General features: G+C 34.3%; 1 protein-coding gene across 5 annotated transcripts in view; it reads right to left on the bottom strand.

Moving 5' to 3' along the window:
* The window catches only part of CCDC102B (coiled-coil domain containing 102B), a 138,699-nt gene extending 118,002 nt beyond the window's left edge, over window positions 1–20,697 (bottom strand). For all 5 annotated transcript variants that reach the window (XM_066184297.1, XM_066184283.1, XM_066184264.1 and 2 more), the window contains exons 1-4: window positions 20,612–20,697; window positions 6,450–6,572; window positions 3,670–4,290; window positions 1,640–1,848 (exon numbers count right to left, since the gene is read on the bottom strand). In XM_066184297.1, coding sequence (XP_066040394.1) covers window positions 1,640–1,848; window positions 3,670–4,278 — 818 coding nt within the window. In that variant the 5' untranslated portion in view covers window positions 4,279–4,290; window positions 6,450–6,572; window positions 20,612–20,697. The remainder of the gene's footprint in view (window positions 1–1,639; window positions 1,849–3,669; window positions 4,291–6,449; window positions 6,573–20,611) is intronic.
* Between the last annotated feature and the right edge of the window lie 2,706 nt (window positions 20,698–23,403).

The following is a 23,403-nucleotide window of genomic DNA, read 5'->3' as shown; positions in this document are numbered from 1 at the left end:
CAGACTGGTGACTAGGATAGTGCTTATCCTAGTAACATGATTCTTAGCTATTTACTGTCTGCATTGACAAATATAGTTGCTTCATACTTAGAAGTTACACATATTTTGCTTACATAAGATCTCTGCATGCAGGAAATGCTGCCCTTTTGGACAGGGAGTTGTTATACCAGTTCCCACTGTTATGTGGACATCACTGCTCTGTGAGCATTTTTGCTGCCTGAGGTTGGCATTGCCACATATTGCATGCTATAGATGCACCCCAATTCCTACCGTGTGCCAGTAAATTTATTGCCTTATACCACAGCCAGTACATATCTAGGCATAAATGGAAAAATCTGACTCTGTGGAGTGCTTAGAGAGGCATGTAAACAAACAGACAAACCAAAACCTATTGAAGTTTTGCCTGAGAAGTGACTAAAAGAGAGTGGAAAAATTATCCATTTTCTAAAAGAAAATTATTATATTTTTATTTATACTCTGCTGATGAAGTGCCTAGGCCCCTAAGTATTTCAACCTCATGAAAATGGGTATATGAGGCATCAGTCTCCTAACTCACATATATAATTTGCTGCCATAGAAAAACTAAATACCTTTTAAGGACAGAGAGAATGGCCATCTTCTGCTATATGATTCAGCCTGAGAATTATTGTATGCTTTCTACAACTATTGAATTAATATTTAAAACACATTAAATATTAGTTAGGAATTTAAAGGATTTTTTACCTCAGACTTGCACTATCTACACAACAATTATGAAATAAACTGTCAGGCAGGAAATGTGAAATAAACTGACAGGAAGGAAATTCTTCAACATAGTTTACCATTTCAGACTCTCTGTAACGTAAGTGCTGAATATACTTGCAATAGACAGGGAATTTTCTTCCTTTTTATTTTCTAATTAAATTCAACTGATTTTGAAATTACCGTCACCTGCAATTACAGCCTGAAGTCTGCTACTACATCATCATACATCACATGCTGCAGGGTTCCTTGGAAAGCCTTTCTGGTGAGATTCAATCTTTCTAAATATTGACCATTTCTACAACATAAAACTTCTTTTAGGCGATCAAAATATTAATAGTTTAAACATTTAGTATTGATGTGAGGCAAATTTGATATGCTACATGAGTGTACAATAAAAGTGTTACTACCTGTCTTATACCGTCTTTTAACACAGACTTTGCTACAACTGAAGAGGTTAAGATTAACAGCATTTTTCAGCTGATTCATATACTTTGAACTCAAAAACAGCCACTGTCATTCTGCAGTTGGACTCTTTCAAAGTCTGCTGGTCTGTTATCATGCACAAAGCACTCCAAAAACTGGGTATAATATACATTAGATATCACTGCATTGATATGCAATATCACGCATTGCATATCAATCAACATCAATTACAAATATGTAATAAGTACATATTTGTATGGAACACCTCTTATTTAAATGACAGACAAGCCAAAGAAAACAATAAACACAGTAGGCTGAATTGTTTACCTAAATTCTTATTAAAGCCTTACAAATAGCAATGAATAAAGCTTAGAACATATGAGCTATAATGCAAACATCACCATATCTATTTTAGAAACTGTCTTCAACCCCTCTATGAGAATTCCACAAGTAGCATACATTTTACACTTACTCTCTTTCCTTCTGTAAGATTTTCCTCATCTCAGCCAAACGCCAATTTAAGACTGACACATGTATTAAATCATTCTCTGTTGTCTTAGCTGTAGTGCCCAAACTTATTTTAGATTCCTCCAAGTAGATGCTGGGAAGTTCATTGGGGAAGAAATCAGGAGGCTTTGGGCTGAATTTTTTATTGCCATTGCATTGGTCTTTGTTTACATCCTGAGAAAACAAAAATATGACACCTGAGAAAAACATAAATGAAGAAAAAAGTCTAACAATAGTTTCAGCAGGGCCTACCAAGGCTCTTCTAGACATTTAAGGAACATAGGAGAAAGAAAGGAAATAGGTAACATCTTAGACAGTTGGACTGTTTATGGGTAGAAGGTGCAAAAATATCAGCATATTTGAATAACTATCATTTTGTGATATGTCACAGCATCTGTTATGACAAGCTTCATATCCAAAATATTTCTAATGTGTCTTTACTAAGGAAATATATTCCATTTCTATTTTGTTGGCTGTAACAACAAAATAGGATTCTATTTCTCTCTGGTGAAGAGAGAATCCTGGAACTAATAAATCCAACAATACAATTTATCCATACCAATAATGTATTGCGAAACTCTACATTATGAACTCTTAAATTTTTTATGTAAAGTGTGCTGAAGCAGGCTTATACGAGTTTTTCTTAAGAATCAAAGTATAGAGATTTCAATTTTGAAGATACATGTTTTACATACAAAACTTAAGAAAAACTAATATCAAAACAGGAAAAAAAAATACAAGTTTTTGAGGAAGACTGAATGTCTCTTATAAACAAGTTACCCTTAGAAATGTATTTGCTTTACCATATCTGAGGAATTTTGTTTAAAAGCTAATCTTGTTTTAGTAGTTTACTGACAACCCTTCACATCATTCTGTTCTTTTGAGTTTTTAGAAGAATGTCCAAAATTTAAATCAGAAAATACTAAAAACTGAAAAGATAAGAATGTTTCCCATTCACATACAAAGTTTCAGTTTTCAAGTAGAAAATATTTTATACTAAGGAGAAATAGTTAAAGTATATTTTGTAGCATTTCCTTCCAAAGGCACATTTATCAGCATGAAAATATAAAAGGCATGGGGGTTTTTTGGCAAAATTTATTCTTGCTACTAACATTATTTTTTTTTCAGATTTCACAGGAATATAATATCATTAATGCACATTAGAGAGCAAAATTTCCAAACAGAATACATTCAGATCTAAGATCTTGGCAATTTCCCTTGAACTGAAGTAAAAATTTTCCTACTTTCAACAATGCAGGGGAAAACATGTTCCTGCAATGTGTGAAAAAAATTACTTATATCTACAATGACTGGTATCTATCAGAAAACAAATAAAGTTTTTCCATGGTGCTGTCTGTGAAGACTATGCAGTGCATTTCAAGGAACAGAATTAAAGGTAGTTAAACATGAACAAATACTTCAATTTTTGATGAATATAACTGGATCTTTTATGTAGACTAGGAGCTGTTTAAACAATGCCGATGCTCTATTTTTTAACTCTATGTCGTGACTTAATTGAGCTTCTTATAAAACAAAATGTCTTGCAAATTTGCAAAAGAATTGCCTGACTTCTTCCCAGGTTTTTGAAATTCAGGAAGAATTAAATGATTTTATTTTAAAATCCAAGAACCTAATTTGCTTTTTTGAAGAGGATAGAGAATTTAAGTATATAAAACATGGTTAATTCAGGTAAGAGAGATAACCTGTTACTGTTAAACATGAGAGAGAATCAAAACGATATTGTAAATTATAGGATGCAAGAGTTTGCCTCTATTCCTTAAATGTCTAGTTTTAGTCCAAGGGTATGAATTGTTTTCTGTATTATTCTTTGTTAGAAATATTTAGAAGGGGTGGTTGAGGGAGGCAAAGGATTTTGCTAGCGAATAGATCAGGCAGCATTTTGGCCAAAATCCTAGAAAAATCCCATTTCTATATACATATTCATACTTTGCCACTTTTCATGAACCACAAAAAAAAAAAATTCCCATTCTTTACCTTCTTTGTGTCTTCTGCCCTAGGAATCTTGATGATTTTGTTTAGGTCTTTCGGAGATTCTGGTTCCAGAAACATTAACACGTTTTGGTCTTTTTTAATACAGGATATTTCTGAATAACAGCATTCTGTTTTCCAAGGAGTTCCATTTGCTAAGTTTTCCTTCTCACTTACTAAATCCTGATTTATTTTTTTCAGCACACTTAGCTCTTTTATGACACTGTCTAATTTGATTCTCAGTTGTCTTGCTTCCTCTCGTGCTTTATTTCTTTCTCCTCTAACCTTGCTCCATTTCTCCCTCCAATTAGCAGTGCAATCTGACCACCAGCGCATGGTCTTCTCCATTTGGGCAGCTCTGGCTTTGACTTCCTCCAGTTCCTGAATTTTTACTGCTTCAAAAATTTCCCAGTCACTGCTGTAACTTGTATCCATTTGTGCATAATGAGGTGAATTTGGGTAGAAACTTTGAGATGGAAGATTTGAATGACATAGATGGTCACCTGGTTGCCAACATCTATCTGATTTATCATGTTGTGTTGGTTGGGTCCCAAAAACCTCTATCTCTTCCATTTGTTTCTGAATGGAGTCTAAATTCATGCTTTGATTCATCATCTAATTTCACTCCTAAAAAAGACAAAGACAGACAATAATTTAGCTTTTAATTAATTATATAGCATGAATAACCTTCAACAGTTGGGGTTTTTACTGCTGTAATAGTGAATTAATGATGTTACTCACATTTTAAAAATGTACTTTATCAACAAGAAATAGCTATTCAAATATCTTTTATTTAATACTTTTTGAATGCAGCATAAACAGACATATCTATTACTTGGCTAGGATTTGCTTGCAAAGGAAGGGTCATGAAATAATCATAGTGCTCTCAAAAATGTTTGAGGCTAAAGAAAACAGACAAAAGCTCTTCCTTCAAGACAAGATTAAATTGAATCAATATATATTTTAAATATCTAGTAAGAAGTAGTTATTTTTCTAGAACTGCAATCACAAATCACTTGCCTTCTTTCCCAAACTGTGGAATTTCATACTAGGTAAAACCTACCTTGCAATTTGCTACTTAAGAAAAAAAAAATATTATCAAAACCCCTGTGACCTTTGGATTTCCTTTTTTTCAAGAGAAAAATCAAGCATTTTTTATAGGGGGTTTTATTTCACTGTCTGCATTCCAGAAGATTTCCAGGTAGTATATTCTTATATTATTCTTGAAAGTGTAGCACATCCTACTGTACTCTGCAGCCTACCTCATAGTGGTATGACTCAGCTAGTAAATCTTGTTGCATTCTTTTTCATTATTTATCTTTTCATAATTTATTACTTATTTGGCCCAGAAGAAAAATTATTTATCAGAAACTGCTTCCCTACCCCAGTGATGAAAAAATGCTGATGTGGACAGCCTGTAGAGACTAGCCACTTATATCTCCTTGGTGTTTTCCCTCTTGGTTATGTTAAAAAACAAACCAGAGCAACCAAGCAAAAAAAGATCCAGACAAACAAGCAAACTTATAAATCTTACTACTTCAATAAAAGACTAATTTTTTTGAAGTAAAAAAGAAATTGCTTTTAAATTGTGATATTCATTTGTAAAAAAACATGTTTATATGTTACAGCAATTAGTGCTAACACCTGCATTTGAAATGCAGAAGGCTGCTAACACTGAAGAGTAGATAGTTTTAGCAGTATGATTCAGTTATGTCTCATTTCAACTGAATATGAGTTTTTGCAGGTTTTGTTCCAGTTTTCCAGCTGTTTCCAACTTTTCTATGTTTTCAGAACATTTATTTGCCATTTGTTAGAAGCTAATGGAGAACTGTTGTAGTGGAGTACGGATATGAGAGGAGGAAAAGGACAATGAAGGACTCCCAGTTCCCTTCATTATTGCTGTCTGGTGGAGTACCATCAAGCCCCACAACAGCGCCACACAGATGCAGCAGAGCTGCTGCCAAAGCTTCATCAAGGTTGAGTCTTACTTGTTTCTTGACCTACTTCCAGGTCATTTAATTTGAATAAGCCTTATCCAAAATACATAAATTCATTTAATTTGAATAAGCCTTATCCAAAACACAAAGATATTGCCACCCACAAACTTGTATGAGGCCCAGTAGAGCCAAAGTAACTAAATATTAAACTCTTGCAGTCAGTTGTTAATTTAACTTCTGGGTTGTGGTAATTCCTATGTTTCCTAAAGTTTTAATTAAAAAACCAAACAAACAAAACCACAGTAAATTTTAGATACATAATAATATATAAAAACATATTACATAATGCAATAAATGCATAATGAAATAACCAAAACTTTTGGATTTTTAAATAGTACAATAGCTTTTCCTTACATTTTTTGTGTCTGTCCCAAACTAGTAGATATCTATCGAAAATTTTATTCCACTTTTCATAATCAGTAGTTTTTTTCAGTAGATTTTGGTAGCTTTTTATTCATATCATTAAAAGAAGGGAGAACTTTGGGGATGCACAATTTAAAAATCTTAAAGGATGAAGAAATAAGAATGGTAATGTTTTTATATGACTGAAAATTTGAAAGACCTGAGAATTACTCATGAATCAGCATAGCCTGTTGTTGGTGCTTCATTACAGGTTTGAGGTGACTTTGTCATTTGACATTCAGTAATCTTTCCAAAGCTGGAGAAAGGTTAAGATCACAGATGTCAGGATACTAAAAAGGAAACATTGGTCCTGGATTCTTGCTCCCCTCCACTGTGATGACTCAAGTGTTCTTGAGGCTGGGAGACTGCCAGACAGATCAAACTTACAGCTGTAATAATTGAAGTAGGCTTGTGCAATAAGCTGGTGGTCTCTTAGGCTTCTAATCATTTTTTGAAAGGCTGAACTTTGCCTGCACTTTTCAGCATGGATAGATAATCCCAAGTCTGTACCTAAAATGCAAAAAAAAAAAAAAAAAGAATTAAAAGAAGTCATTCCTCCTCCAGGAAACAAGTGCTGTCTCACTCCAAGGTGGTAAAGAAAAGGTAGTATTTCTATTTTTTATAACTTCCTTATGTTCTTTTCAGAAAATCTAACCAAAACAGATTTTTTAGATACCCCCTTTAAGATTGCAAGAGGTAGAATAAAACATCATTTTTTCATTAAAAGAGACAGATGTCAACCAACCCATTTCAGTGGCTGGCTGAGTCAGGATAAAAACAAATAATAATATAAATATTTGCTGGATAATTGAAACAAGGAACAGGAATTTTATTAAAAGTATGAATTATGAAGATTTGTGCTTGCATCTATTTTTTAAAAAGTTGACATAAATATTAGTTTTAAAAGAAGCAAAGACTTAAAAATGAGAAAAATGTGTTGATTATTATAAAAGTTCTTAAACTGTCAAGAATCTCACAGTTCCAGAAGGATGATTAGGATGGACTTATTTTATCTTATTCATAGTTAATATCAATTTACTCTTTCATGTTCTCAAAAATACTGCACAGAAGAAATTATAATAAAAACAAGTCCAACAGTCCAACTGAAGAGTGTTGTAGTATTGAATCTGTTGATACTGAATCTTTAATCATCCCTATAGTTATAGTGGTATTTATAAAAATAATAATTCTCTTCTCTTTCTCATGACTACCTCATAGAAAACATCACACATCTACACTGAAATCCGAAAAATCTCATGCTATAAAATATCTATATATTATATATGTTCCAGAGGAAACAAGAATAATTTTTTAACTTGTATGCTAAAGATAATTCAAAGAAGAAAGGTCCGTGCTAATGTTGTTAGATACAGGTCTCTTAACATCAGAAATATCACGAGTCAAAAATCAACACAACAATACTATGTAGAGCTAGTTTTAATGTCACTTCCTGAGTTTGCAGCAACAGACTAGCTGGCACAGAATATAGTGGCTCAGTGTACGTAATTACTTAATACAAGATAATTGGATGGAAAGATAAAATAAACTTAGAGAATTGGATGAAAATGGGGGTTTTCTGATCAGTTAAGTGTTCTGATAGTTCCAGTTTTAACAAGTGAGGGATAAGAAGGAACACAACACCCCTTTTACAGTTGTTTTCCTTAATGAAATAATTTAAAATAAGTATGAACAAAATACATGAAGCAACATTCATTGTGTTGTGTGAGTGAGGTGTGATGATAGAGTGAGAACAGATTGATGACAGTTCTCAGAGGAAAAAAAGACACAGACATTTGGTGAACAAAACAAGGAACATAGGTCTCAACCATATTTAATTATATTGCAACCTTTCCTATTTACCTAAGCAACCTGAACAGCAGTAAGAAAGAGAAGAGCTCTTGATTTATTTTTGCCACCTATTGTTTTAGGTAAACAGTAGTATATTCACCGTTGGTGGCACCGTTAACAAAATCACTAGGAGAGAAAAGAATTATTGCACTTTCCTCACGTTATTACCTGCTGACTGAGCTCAGAGTTTTCAGTCAGTTTAGTAGCTAGGGCAGTGCTTGAGGATACAATTTCATCATCCTTTTACTAACTTCATGATTTATTCCTTAGTTACATGTCTCTTAATTATTAAGACCTCAGCCAAACTTTTTTTAAGATATTCTTTCTTTAGAGAAAATGTCTGCTTTAAATGAAACCAGTTAATTTTCTTTTGTCTAATCTATAAATTTAATAGGACAAAATGAATCATAGAACTGAACACGTTCTTTTGTCAGTGCTACTGGAAAGTCAGAACTTTCCATGGTATTGCTGCAGTTCACCCGTCAACAAGCCCTGACAAAGAGAAAAGGCTTTAAGGAAAAGGGCAGGGGTGATGTGGTCATTATGGGAAGAATACTGGAACTGATTTAACTCACTCCCTGAAAACTGGTCTGTTTACTAAGGGCTGCTAACTACCAAGTTATCAACTCAAGAAGAGGAGATTGAAATTTGTGTGTCTGTTCCTGTTGTAAAGTCGGTTTTAATTAACAACCCTTAGGTGTCCCACCCAGTGGCTAGCTGAAAAAATATTGCCAAGTAAATTATTGAAATGTATGGTGAAAAAAAAATCACACTGGAAAGTGATTCAAGATATAGCTCAGCCTAAAAACATATCCATAAAAAATCGTATCTTGTTACCAAGACCCTAAAAATCCTGGCAACACACAGCCAGGAGGCTGATCATAGCACAAAACTCTGGGGCAGAACAAGTACCTGGTTACAGAAGTGGTTTAGACACACAGGGATGTAGGATTTATTTCAACAGGCAATAAGAAAGGATGCCAAAAAAGAGGAGTGGCAAAAGTTCTGGTGAAACAAATTGTATATTTATGCCATTTTTTTTAAACAGTGGAACAGCAGATCACCAACATTCTACTAACTTAATGGAAGATAAACTAATCTGGGAAAGTTCTCATGTGTATTAGAACAAACACCTGGAGGGTGGAAAGAAATCCTTACAGGAGCAGAAATAGTGGTGTTCAGAATGTATTCCCTGCCTAAGCTCACACTGGTCTCATAGCTGCTTTAAGCCAGTGGTTTGCTAGTCCCTAATCCAGAGAAATATAATCTTAGGATCAATAACCTTTTAAGAGTAAAATAGGACAAGCTTGGTTTAGTTCAAATCTTGTACAATGGATTCTCCAGCTACTGCATCGGCCTCAAAATAGTGGGACAGTAGATCAATGGAATAAAATACGAAACCAGCCAGTACACAAGAATGGATCACTTAATACTGTGGGAATCATATCTGTGAAAACTTGTAAGTTGGCTACACAAGTGACAAACTCCCACAAGAAGAACCACAGATAAGGAATTCTTATCAGTAGCTGCCCAAAATCCTGTTCAAACAGAAATAAAACCCTTCTGAAGTCCATATAATGAGATTGCAGTTAAACACACAAGTCATGAGTTATCTGTGTGCCTCTCCTTTTACAATGAAAAAGGGAATAAGTTAAAAACAATGGAGGTTTGGAGCATGTCCAAGACGGGAGTGTCTTCTCTTGCAGAAAGTGTCACCCTCCTGCATCACCATGGCAACACTGATAATTGGAACATATACCCAGAACTTATCTCTAACAGATCCTGCATTTTGGAACAACTCAGGTATTGCAAATCCATGATAGCCCACCTTTAAACTACCTACAGAAGGAATAGCATCTGCAACCTCCGTGGGTGATAATGTTACATTCACACAAAGATCTAAAGTGAACCTGAAATTACTGACATGTAGTGAACACTGGACATGAAGACGTACATTGTTGTGACAACAACAGAGTGAAAGTGGTACTACAGGCATGTAAGGAGATTAATCATATACCAGTGGCCCAGAATACTTACAGAATATGTACACAATGAGAAACTACACAACAATTATTTCATAAACGCTTCTAATAATCACTGTGCAGATCAATGTAAACGGACAAAGTAAAGCTACCATTGCTCATGGCTGTGTATCTTAAAAAACAATCCAACCTACTTCTTACTAAAAGTGCCCTTCACATAATGCAATTGCATTACATACAAGAGCCTATGATTATGGCTCCAAAATTAATTATAATGAACATATATTGAATATAACAATGTATACACTCCATCATGGAATGAAACCCTTACTGATTACTGTGACCATCTCTATGATGGTGGCTGCACAGTCATTGGCCAAAAGGACACGGAGGTTAAAGAGATATTACTCAAAATCTATTGGGTGAAATTGGTACATGAACTGAATAAAATTGATACTAAAATCCTACCAAGTAAATTTCTTGATATTAAAAAACACTGAAGCTAGGATAACTAGAATGACTTGGAAAACTCTTAAAGGAAAGAAAAGTAAAAATATGACAATAATGAACATAAAGCTGATCCCAAAGTCTGACATATTCTGAAAGCAGTGCCAATGTGAGTGGTCAGTGAGAGAGGAGCCTGTACATAGAACTCAGTGGATAGGAAGAGATAAGCGCTGATATTACCTGCAGCCAACAATTTCTGCATCTTCAAAAAGCAACTATCTGGCAGTTTCTTCAGGTTGCACTAACTCATAGAAGTGCTACAGACCAAACTTCTGAGCTGGAAAGTGTAAATGGCTAAGCTTACCCCCAACATTTTTGTAGCAGATCCAACAGCAGGCTGACTGATGAGGCCCTTGTGCTTTTCAGTGTGGTATGGGGGACATTCACTCCTTGATAAAGGACAAAGAATGGGCACTGGCATCAACAGCTTGGCAAATAGTTTCTTCACAGAAAAAATACGATTTAGCGAACTCGTAAATAAGAGAGCTCGTGAAGTAGGGAAATAATGAATTAGTGAGTTCATGTGTTGGACTGGTCTGTACAAAGATGATTCCACCATTGTTTGATGTCTTTATGTTTTGGTGGTGTTGTTTGAGGCAGAGGATTTATTTTTCTGGGGTTTTTTGTTGGGTTTTTTTTTTAATGAGCTCATAAGCTCATAAAATAAAGTTTAATTTACAAAGTACACTGTGCTGTAAATTTGAGATATCCAAACAAACTATGACATCATATACATATTATCCTACTTCATGAAAATTAAAAGCTAGGTCTTTCAAGGCTTTTTAATGCACAGCCAAAAATGATTCTGCTTTTATTCTTCCACAGCTATAAAAAAATATTAACAATATTAAACCATCTGGTACATTTTTAAGCTACATTGTTTCCAAACATTGTATTCCTTGCATGTGTCATAACTAAAAATCAGCCAAAAATGGTCTGAAGAGACAAATAATACTAATTTTTTACTTCCTATTAGGAGTTATGTGATAATTTTTCCCTCCTATTCATAGTTCTCTAGTTTCCTTTTAGCATAAAAATGTCAATAAAAATCTAATTTATTTCCAAAACCTTTTTTATTTCCTTCTCATGCCCAGTAACTTCAAATTGTTTTGCTATGAAAACAACAAAGTATAAATGTATGTTTTTAACTTCACAAAGAGAAGTGTTTTCGGGTTTGTCAGGGTTTTTTCAGTGAGGTGTTGTTGTTATTTTGTGCTTTTTCGTTCAATTAGGAAATTTTTAAAATGCTGGGGAAAAAAACCAAAAAAACCAAAAAACAAAATAACCCCTACAAAAACAAACAAAAACAAAAACAAACAAAACAACAACAACAACAAACCCCACAAAAAAACCACAAACCTGCTTTGCTTTAGACATCAGTTTGGATAGCATAATGTGTTACGTGTCTCTGACATAAAATTAAATCACAGCAGTAATTCATTAATGTCCTTATACATAAGACTAAAATTATGCCACCTCATCTTCCTTCTATAATGTGTCATCCACCTGAATATTTTAAGTGCAAGAGACAATGTCAGGCCTAAATCTTAGTTTCCAAGATCTTTAATTGCCAAAGTTCCTAAAGGACAGCATAAAGACTCAAATGCTTTACCAAAAAAAAACAAAAATAGATAGAACTGAAGAACATAAACCCAAAATATTTGAGAGATTTGAGAGGAAACTTTTCTTTAAAGCTTAAATTTTAAACTGTTTAAAGAGAGAAGTGCTAAGTAGTGTTCCACATTTCTTATAGGTCTGACCACATTTAAAATCTTGGGAACACAGAATACCATTATTTTTCTTATTATTTCTTTATGGTATACCTTTGCCTTGAAAACAAATTAACAAATTTAATCTCAGGAGAAAATAAAAAACTCCAGAGGCAGAAAAGATGTAGAATCAAATGTAAGCAAACCCTCAATAGTAGAATTTATGGAAAACTGGAGTCTGATCCCACTTCTCAGTTGATCAACACTAGAGGATGAGAGAGAATAATACGACAGATAGGGAAGGCAAAAGCAGAGATCCAAGTTTCAATATGGCCGTCTATTAAAAAAGCCATAAACAAAGTTTGCCATCTACTCTATCAGGCCTAAAATGTTAAAAAGTAGAAAGAAATCTCAGGAAAATGGTAGCTCAGCAGGGTAAACTGCATTTTACTACAATCCAAAACATTGTGACAAGGCACCTCCAGAAAGTGCATTTTTACACCAGTAGTCCATGTATAGCTAAATTCCCAGGAGAGGAGATAAAGGGTGAGCAGTAAAGACAGTAACTGAAAGAAAAAGAACCACGGAGGAAGCAGTAAGTGAAAGGAAGACTCAGAAATGGCTTAATCTTTTCTCTATTTTAGGAGACTAACCAGAAACCAAAGGAAAATAAAGTGATCACTGTAATGCTGAAATCAGCATTTTACACTATGCAACAGAATTAAGTACACTGCCTTTGATATTCCAGTATCCATTGTGATAACCAAAATTCCCTGACTCCAGAGAAGGAATCCTTTCTATTATTAATAGTAGTTTGCCCTCCTGATGGTTTTAATAATTCACATGAAGGCATGTAGGGTAAAATTGCAAGTATATATAATTTATACCTTAAAAAAAACATGAAGTAGCCCTAAGTGGCCCTCAGGCTGGTCATGCCAGTCACATTGCCAGTTTGTCCTTATTTGTTATCCTTTTCCACAACCTATTTCAATCCTAAGAAATAAGATTTACAATTCCAGGTGTAAGTTGCCCCAATCATTTTAGAGAAAATAAAAACTCTAGTGTGACAGGAGTTCTTGTGAAACAAAGGCATGCCACGTAGAAGTCCTAAATATGATGCTCTGAGCAAGGAGGATGATCTCATCTCCCCTAACATGAGTCTCTGAGCAGTGTGATTTCTGAGGAGCTCTAGAAGCCTGTTTCTCCCAGTTTTAAAAATGTTGCAAGGACATCTAGGAAATGAGACAAAATTAAGCTCACAAATTGTGAATCTCAGAATATGCAACTTTTAGTCAAATGGGTTACAAAACACCATGTAAGTAGGGAAGAGCCACAAGAAATAAGCTTTTGTGACAACACTGAACGGTCTTAAAAGCAGCAATTCTGCATTGTTGTCAGGAGCAAGCTGTAAGGAACATGGAAAAAGAAGAAAAAAGGCTTTATCCCCCAAATCTATTCTGCCAACAGAAACTGCAAATATGAGAACACTGTGTACGAAGGAAAGGGGTGAACAAGATAATCAAGCATTCCCAGATACTCCCCAGGCTGAAGGTCAGTTCTAAGCACTGGTGGAAACAATCCAGAAAAAATATGCCAGTAACAGCAACAACTAGTGTCTTGCAGGAAACATTTAATTCTTCATGAAGTTTCACAAAATTTGACATTTGGGCTGATTCTTTTATTGAAATGATTACCTATACCATACTTCATCTAACCATGAATTATTAGATATTTCTTTCAATTGTGTGTATTGCTTTTGTAAAATATAGTGAAACTTTCCATGCCAATAGAAGAATTTAACCACAGGACTGGTATAGCTGACATGGCTCAAAGCTTTTAAAAACTGAGTGGGTATTTCTTTCCACAGAACACTCCTAGGTAAAGTGAATTTGTTCTATTAAGTTACATTAAGACAAAAGCTGTCAATAATTAAAAGCAGTAATTTAGGACAAGATTTCTTTCACAGAATATTTTACATTATTTTTACCAGTGGGATGGGGGAAGTGGGGGTGGCCTTTAAGCTTGCTCAAAATGAAATGCTGTAATTCTCTTTAAAAAAGGGTGCACCAAAAAAAGGACATGGTCCACTTTGCTGTGGTCCTATAGACAGTTTTTTCCTTTTTCCCTTTAACCATTTTCTCTCCATGTCTAACTATCCATTTTAAATTAAAATCCTCTTCAATGTTTCAATTGCTTTTTAAAACACATGCATACAATAGATCTTGTATAATATTATACAGACTATGTACATACTATACATACTATAAATACATACTGCAAACATACGCATTCATAAAAAAGATGATTTGGAAGGTAGTCACAGATTACAATAAATTTAAAGACTAAACAAACGTTACTCTTTCTTTCACTTTTTTTTTTTTTTTTTTTTTTTTTTTTTTTTTTTTTGGCTGCCAATTTTAATAAACTCTAAACAGTTTGGATAACATTTCTTCAGATGAGAACCAGAATTATATACTTACTCTGATTTAGGTCTGCTGGGTAATACAAGTGATTACATATCTTTGCAATGTCTTTCAAAGTCTTTTACAGCAACAAGCTGATGTTTCTTCACATCTTTGAAGTTGTATTCAAATTCTTAGGGTTAAATATGGGTAAGATAAATATTTGTACATAGAGATGTTTTCATTTACTACCCATAAGGTCAAAAGAAGCTCTGAAGTAGTGCTTTAAATATAATTTACAGTAACTTCATTTTCCTAAGAATGTTTTGTTTGATTACAAACTTTCATAACATTTCACCCATATTTTTTCTACATTCAAGTCTGCAGTATTGATATTCATTCCTCAGCCACTACACTTGAAAAAATACATTGGATAATCAGATTATACAGGGAGAGAAGGGAGTATGTGACACCAACAACTTTCCCAGACAGCCTCAAAAAGAACTACGTATTAAGAAGTTAAATCAACCATAACCCAACTAAATCTGGTAGCTGTGGCTTTTGAGACTGTTTTCTTGGCTAGCTCCCGTTTGAGATTTGATTATCACTTTTTACTATGATAAGATCAATGAAAAAGGAGGCAAAATAAACCTCCTAGACAGGATAAGTATGAACTCTCAAAATTTTAGATCTCTTCGGAGTAAATGACTTACAAACAGGTTTACAAAACCTAATGTAAACTTCTGAGTTAAACAAGTAGCTAACTCCCCTAAATTCTAATCTCAGTGATTCTATGTGAAGATTGGAATATATTGTCGGAATTGTTAATAGGAAAAACAGATTATTAATCAGAATATTAATAATAGTTTTAACTGAGAACAAATTCAGAGTGTATTCAAAATAAGACAATGGTTAATTCATACAAAATAATTCATATCAGTTAAACATCTGGTATTTTCTGATTAGCATAGAGAGATTTTTTTAGAACAATAGTAGTTTGTTGTTCAACTTGAAACAGATAATTCCTTCAGAAGAATATGGTTCATAATACTAGTTCACTATACTGAAACACTATCTTTTTTAATGCTTATAGATAAAGATACAAGCGAACTCTTTCTGTGATTTATGGAAACACCTATAGGCATCTTGTTCTGCAGGTACAATGAAATTTGCTCTTCTTAATCACATTAAAATGGTATCTTTTTTTTGGTTGGTTTGTTTTTCAGCAGTTCCACATCTAAGATGAAAAATAACTGAGTGCATGAGTCTTCCTCCTTTGTTTACACAGAAAGCAAAGTAAGTTTTAGTGAGTGTTTAACATGGCAAACTTTTTTTAACCCACATCAAAATAAGCTGCAGTGTTAACAGGGTCATTCCCTTTACTGGGAGCAAGTAGGATAAACAGGTAGCTTCTTACACCACTCAGCTTAGTTACAAGAGAACCAGTAGTCAGGCAGAATAGAGAATTAAAAAGGCTCAGCTCAATCTGAGTTGTCAATGTGTTATTACAGGATATCAGCTCAGCCAGTGCACACGTGCACTGTCTTGCTTATACTGACAGGCAGCCCTTTAACATGACACAGAATCTGGCATGGATTTCCTCTGAACTTTTCAGAAAGAGGGAAGACTATAGAAATGTAGGGAAATGACACCCAAGGTATATATCATCCACAAGCTTAGATCTGCCTTTGAGTATGTAAGTCATAATTGATCTTAGAAGTGCTTATAAGCATTAAAACCGGCTGTAAGTTGAAACTCATGAAGACAAGAAAATATCTCAGTCAGCTGGTGATTTTCATCCAGGGTATTAGTTAAACAATTTAAACTATATGAAACATAAATATTGGCAAATAAGTTATAAATAAGCTTACAATAGCACACAATTAAGACAAAAGACCATTGTATCACGTTGAATTCTCAAAGGTTAAATTCCTTTCCCAGCTATTGATAATATTAACACTCTACTATTTCATGTTTCATTTATTTATGATCAAAACCCAAATTCACCTCTTTGTGAAAGCCACTGTAGCTTCTTATTGAATATAGTTGAGGAGGCTCAACTACTCCCAAACACAACTGAGGACTTCATAAATATGTGGGAGTTTTACCACATTTTTAGGTTGGGCTAAAGGTCAGGTCAGCTGGGCTTCTTTCAGCCTGAAAAGGAAGTTAAAAAATGAAACCTGAAGACAGACTAATCATTCTGAAAAGCACTTTACTGAAGAATTAGGTCAGATGCAATGCTAAAACATATTCACCCAAACAGTAGAGGTCACTTTAAAAATAGAGAGAAGCTTCATTATTTAGGCAAAATAATCACAAGTTTATTTTTTAGAGTTTGTACTTCAATTCTGACTTCTTTTATGTTGCTTATTTGAAAAGTAACCTTGAACTGGATAGCTTCATTTCATTTAGAAGCTTTTTTTCTTACTAGAAAAAAAACACTGAGTTGTGGGGATTGTGTTTTGGTTTGGGTTTTTTTCTGGTATGACTTTTTTGGTTTTTTTCTTTGCTTTATTCTATTTTCAATAAAGTGGGAAGATGTAATGGCATATCTCTGAAAAAGTCAAGTTCCTAATCCCTGTTTATACTCTGGAAATGCTTCAGAATTTTAAAACCCTTAACAGTATGTTAAAACCATATGCTTTATGATATAAGAGATCAAGAATTGTCTTGTTAGAGTTGAAATAATTTATGAAGGTTTCCTATTCAAAATGTGACCTACTTTTAAAGGAAATTTCATAACACTGGGACTAGGGAAAATTAATCACAAATACCTCATGATTTATTTCAGACCAAGATACAAAACATTCCAATTCTTATTAGGACACAAAACAATTTTTCTTCAAAACACTCCTCAGAACCTAGAAACTAGTGATTTTCCCACCCACATAAGTAGACAAGTAAGAACACTCATGAATATTTTGTTTTCTCTGGGTCAGAGCATATTCCTTTGGCTGGTTCAACTACTCTGATATAGCTGTATCAGAATTAACAAATCTGTTGTGTGGAGATGTTTTTTGATTTATCAGAACAGTTTTAGAAGCCATATCTTCTGTAATTAATTCTTTTAAGAATGTTCCTTACAAAAAGATTGCTATTTGTACATTTATATGTAATTATTCTTATTTTTCCCTAACCTGTCTAGTATTTTAACACCATCAGTAGCTCAAGGACTGTGATTTAATGTTTGTGTGATTTAATGCTGTAAGATATTATCCCATGATGACCTCAACTCCACTAAATCATCCTTGAGGGAAATGAATAAAGGAATAATCTACATTGTGACTTTAACCTGGATTTCACAGTTACTAGAGTGGTTGTCTTGGGTTTTGTAACCAAAAAAAAAAAAAAAAAAAAAGTTATTCTATTCCATCTATTGAAACCGGGTGGAGAAGTGTTGCTTATCTGCCCAAATGGGTCAGCGTTGCTTATCTCTGTTCATAGTTCCACTACCCCCACGGGGATATCTTCTGCTAATGGACCATTAAAGCTCACCAATGACATGACACATTACATCATACCATTGTAAGATGCTCTACCCAGGGAGGAGGAGCCAAACCATCTTCACCTAGATAAAAAGAGCCACAAGTGTCACCAGTTATCCAGTTTTCCACTGGATTCCTGAAGGAAGATGGGACCCATCTCACCATTACTGGGCCCTTTTTTTGATGGGACTATCCCTACTCCAACAGAACCACATCTGCCACTCCAGGAGGACTTACTCTTGACTGCTTCCAACACCCTGACCAACAGGGCATCAGGTTGTATTTCTGACTCTGTCAGGGTTTTCTAGGATTGTTTGCTTGCTTATTCTTCTGTATTACAACATTTGTATTTTTTATATTCCTAGTAAAGAAGATTCACAAAATGTTTGTCTTACAGCTTTTTGTATTGCAAATTTATAATAATTTGGAAAAGGGGTGGAGGGGCTTACATTCCAAGGGAGACTCCAATCTTCCCTGGCAGATACATGTCTATCTAAACCAAGACAGTGGTCAAATAAAATAAATCATGAAGTATCATCTGTTGTGTCCTATATGACACTTAAACACATAGAGAAACATGTCTATTTATTCTCTCATTGCCCATTCACTGTAGGCCAATATGTAGTCCCACAAAAGAGAAGAAATTATTTGAACAGCTGGTGAGTACTCAGTGCGGCAGAAGGGAAGTGGGCACCCTTTTGCAAAAATGGACACCTACAAACATTATGGAGAAACATCCAAGTCAACTGAAAATACATTTTAAAAAAAATAAACAAAGCAATAGAAGCTTTCATGAAAATTCCACCCTGGTATTCCTCCAGTAATGTGATTGACATCAAATAAGAATAGGCTTGGTAAAAAACCCAGTCTTATTTATACCCAGTGTAAAACAGACCTAGATTACTTAAGTATCATGAGTAGGGAATCAAGCTGTTCAGGAAGGATCCTTTTCACAATTAATTGGTCAATAAAAGATCATTGTATGTACTACAAAGAGAATAGGAGTGAATAAATTAGGTGAGCCCATGGAACAGGTTTCCCCAAGAAGCAGTGGATGTCCCATCCCCCAAAGTGTTCAAGGCCAGTTTGGATGGGCCTTAAGCAACCAAGTTGCTGGGCTGGGGGACTTCCCGGTCCATGGTGGTGGGATTGGAACTAGATGATCTTTTTGGTCCTTTTCAACCCAAACCTTCCTATGAATCTGATTCCATGAATACCAAATTTGTACACTTCAAATGGTTCCAATATCTACCCCTCTCGTGTTGAAGTAAACAACAGTAATTTAAGCCTGTTCATTAACAGCTCCTGTATTCATTTTCAAGTGTTTTATTTTTCAGATTTACCCGAGGTTAACATAGTATTTTATTCTGAAGGTGAAAAAGTGGACTCAATTCAAAGCTGGCTACATGCAAATACACAAAAAAACCCACCCCCAGATATCTAATTTCACATTTTTCAATTGTTTGTAGATGCCTCTGGAAGTCATATGACTAGTTCTATTAATGATACCTAATATATTTTGAAAAATCATTTATCTTCATTATATTGTGCAAAGAACTGCATTCAGAAACCTTAAAGTAACTTTCCTAACAACACAGGAAATCTAAACCACAAACTAGGAGTCTAGCTATATGATTATTTATAGCAGAATCTGCTTCATAAAATGTTTGTAAGAATCAGTGAGAACTAATACAAACAAAATGCAGCTATCTGGATAGTCAGTATGAAGCCCATTAGTACTGTTTGCTATATCTGTTTATTAAACTCATTAACATTGCTTTTGAAATTTGACTCTTGGTTCTCATTGCTGAAGGATCATCCACAGAGTCTCACACCATCTCTGACACTTGCCTTTAAAATAATGACAGACTGAATATATTTGTCCAGCATCAACAAATCATAGTATCAAAAAAATATGTTTCATCGCATCAGAATAATACCATACAGCTAAGAATGCATTTTTCTTATCACATCTTCAGATATTTCCTGAAGGAAGTTAGGATTATACAACTCATTATTGAGTTGCATAACTTTTGAAAATAGAAACACTGTGAAACTGCTTTCCAGCAAAAAAATGCAGTGCGAACTTCTGCAAACTCAAAACAATATTTTCATGACACTTATGTCCGTAATACCACACCCATTAAAAGGTACCAAAGTTTTACTAGTTTATACCATTACATATGCATTTCACAAAGTAATTTAAAAAAAGGTTTTCAGTAGTAAAACTGTGAAACCTGTGAAATTTCTGCATTTATACTAATTTCTAATCAAAACTATGAAATATTTTTTAACAAACTGTCACTTAGAAAAATTTAAAAACTTACCTAGTTATGGTAAGTAAGCATTCTACTACACTTGAAAAACAAGTTATGATTAAGGGAGTGTTAGAAGTAATAGTACCTGATAGTAGCAAAAAAACATAGAAGAGAAGAATCTAGCTAGATATAACTTAGCCACATACTTCAAATACTGCTTTCTGATCTTCAGTACTTTTGCTGGGCATTTTAAACTGTTTCCCTCCTTACCATCAGCCTGATAGTAACTCATACTTTGTCCCTGAAAAGATTTATAGAAATTAAACATTAAACCCACAACCTTACTAGCCCTTACCGTCTGAGTTTGCTGGGCTCCTCTTGCTTCTCAGTGTAACAGACACATGTGTAAACAACAGAATTTCCTGCATCCTTTTCTCATCTGCACTGTACTGGGACTTGGCCAATTGGATTATTTACAGCATTAAGGCCACTCCACAGTAACTTGAAAAAGATTCTCATTGGTCAGGCACTATCAAAACTAAAACCACATTTTTCTTTTAAGTACTAGTCATTTATACAAAATAAAACTTTTTGTAATACTGTTTTTCACTAAGCATTATTTGTTCATTTTTTATTTCTCCCTCCCTTTCTAAACTGAAGATTGTGACCCCAGTCCCCCAGATATTATGTGTAACATGAAATTAATTATCTGAATCACAGTGCTTAAGCACAGGTCCTAATACTCAACCAAATTGGTTGGATTCTTATGCCACTACTTGCTCCTGCTATCCCTCCTGAGTTTTAAATAGCCTAAAATAAGACTAGTTTTTCACTCAGCTAGATGATATAACCTTGAAAATATACGTACTTTCATAATTTGCTCTGCAATTAGCCATGGGCTTTTGGAACTTATGAAAAACTGTAGTATTCTAGATTACCAGAGAGGTGAAAAAACTAAGGCAAGGAAAATTAGGACAAAAAACACCCAAAAACCTTGAAAAGCTCTTTTTGAATTAAAGTTTACAGCTACATATTAAAATTTAAGGTAAGAAATATTTCTTTCTGGAATACAAACTGCAACATTTTTGTAACCAACATGACAAAGAATGACACCACTGTCCTAAGTCTGATATCACAGGCTACCTAATTGGCAGGTCCTCAAGGCATAAAACTAATATCGTTAGACACAGCTGGGATGATTTGCCATAGCTGTGAAAAGCCAAATATTTCTCACAGAAAAAAAAAAATCTCTCACAATCTACAGAATACTGACAACTCCTGTGTCACAATCTCAGACGTAGAAGCCAAATTCTCTTTAGCTTTAAGGGACATATCTCTACTTGCCCACTACTATCCCAATACTTCTAGCAGCACTATAGCAGGTAGTCTTCCCATCATGAATAGTAGCTGTAGCTGCATGACTCCTCTCTTGTCTGACACTAGGACTTTCAAATTTATATTTTTTAAATTACTTTAGGGAAATGAACTAGCAAATCCTCCCACTCTTCTGTGAGTCACAAAATTTATTCCACTGCCAGGAGACAAAAGACATTGTCTTCCAAAAGACATAAGTAAAGTAAGTGAAAAAAAAACTATACATATTTCTGTTAAAAACCCTAACCAAACAAACAAAAGCTGCAAACCAAGGCAAAAATATGACTCCACACAAAAACTGAAGCAAAAAAAAACCCCAAACCAAACCTAACACCACAACAAACCAAAACCACAAGTCTGCATAAAATTAAAAACACACACACAAAAATATCCCCAACCCAACAAAACCCAAATCCAAACAATAAAATGAGGCAACAGCTACTTTATGCATCTTGCATGGTTTCTTTAGCAACTAAATAGATCCCATCTCCCACTAGAACACTCGCTGGCTACATTCCATTACCCCTACTGAGGGATATCGCTTCACATTTTAAGAAATCAAGTTGTATACACATCGTAACTTAAGCTTCCTCACATTTCAACCCATTCATGAGATTTCCCATTCATTTTCTACCATTCTTCATGTGCTACAATCTCTGAGTGCATCCAAGAAGGCTGTTCCACTGCCCAAATTTTTACAAATTCATGGTTTCTAAAGAAATTGTTGCACATTGATTTTGTCTGAGAGGAAGCGAAGGAACTTTGGTCACAACTGAAAATGTCTTCCCAAGTGAAGATATGTAACAGATAATTTATAATTCAAAATTAAATAAACACAAAATAAACAAAGAAAGAAGTGTCATTACAGCATGTGCAGGAACTAGTACTCCTCGAAGTGTCATTTAAGTACCTTTTGGGAAGGAAAACTGTACTCTTCAAGAAAAAAAGGCACAAAAAAGAATTATGTGTAATAGTAAACATTAAAGCCATTAAAAAACCTCAGATTCTATTCTGTTTCATTCTGTTGTAATCAGCAATTCTTGGAGAAATCTCAATTTTATACCATTGTTAAAACTGTATGCAAATTTAACTAAAAATTACTGTAGAATTGGGAAGTTACTGTGTTATTTCTGTTTCTTTATTTGTGTATATGTTCTTGGTTTTTAGTCTCATTTGACCATTTACCTTGTTGCTGTTTCACTGCAATTACTGCAGAACAGATGTTGCCAATATGCCAGTTTACTAACTCATGACCTTCACATATGGAGCTGAATTGTCTTCCTAGAAGTCTCCATGTATGTAAACAATTTTTAGTTCATACTAAGAACATTCATATATGCCTGTCAAGAGAATGATGAGCAACTCTGGTTGTTATTTTTGTAAGAAAATTGTACCAAGAAAATATGATAAAGCATCAATAATCTAGAACATATGTTTTCATGTATGTCCTTAGCTGTCAATTGTGCTGTTGCATCCTTGATTAGGGCGGGATAGACTCCCTTCACTTTGAGTACATTTGAAATTTGGCAGCATGCCTGACCTGCTTTTGCCAAGATCCATGGAGAAACATTAAGAGACCATGAAAGCCAAATTTTGAATTTTTAAATGTCAAGATTCATCCCTTTGGGGGTCACAAAGGAAGAGACCCGATCTTGTTCAGGATCACTGAGCCGATGAAGAAGATTAAATAATTTGTCTCAGAGGAAAGTTAGAGCTAGTCTTTCTCAAAACATGGAAGTTTGCAATATTTACTGTATTGATGCAATTTCCTTA

This window comes from Chamaea fasciata, unplaced genomic scaffold, assembly GCF_029207755.1.
Source record: "Chamaea fasciata isolate MVZ Bird 193981 ecotype frontalis unplaced genomic scaffold, bChaFas1.0.hap1 SCAF_1, whole genome shotgun sequence".
Lineage (NCBI taxonomy): Eukaryota > Metazoa > Chordata > Aves > Passeriformes > Sylviidae > Chamaea > Chamaea fasciata.
Note: the sequence above shows the minus strand (reverse complement) of the source record. Positions and strands in the feature narration are given on the sequence as shown.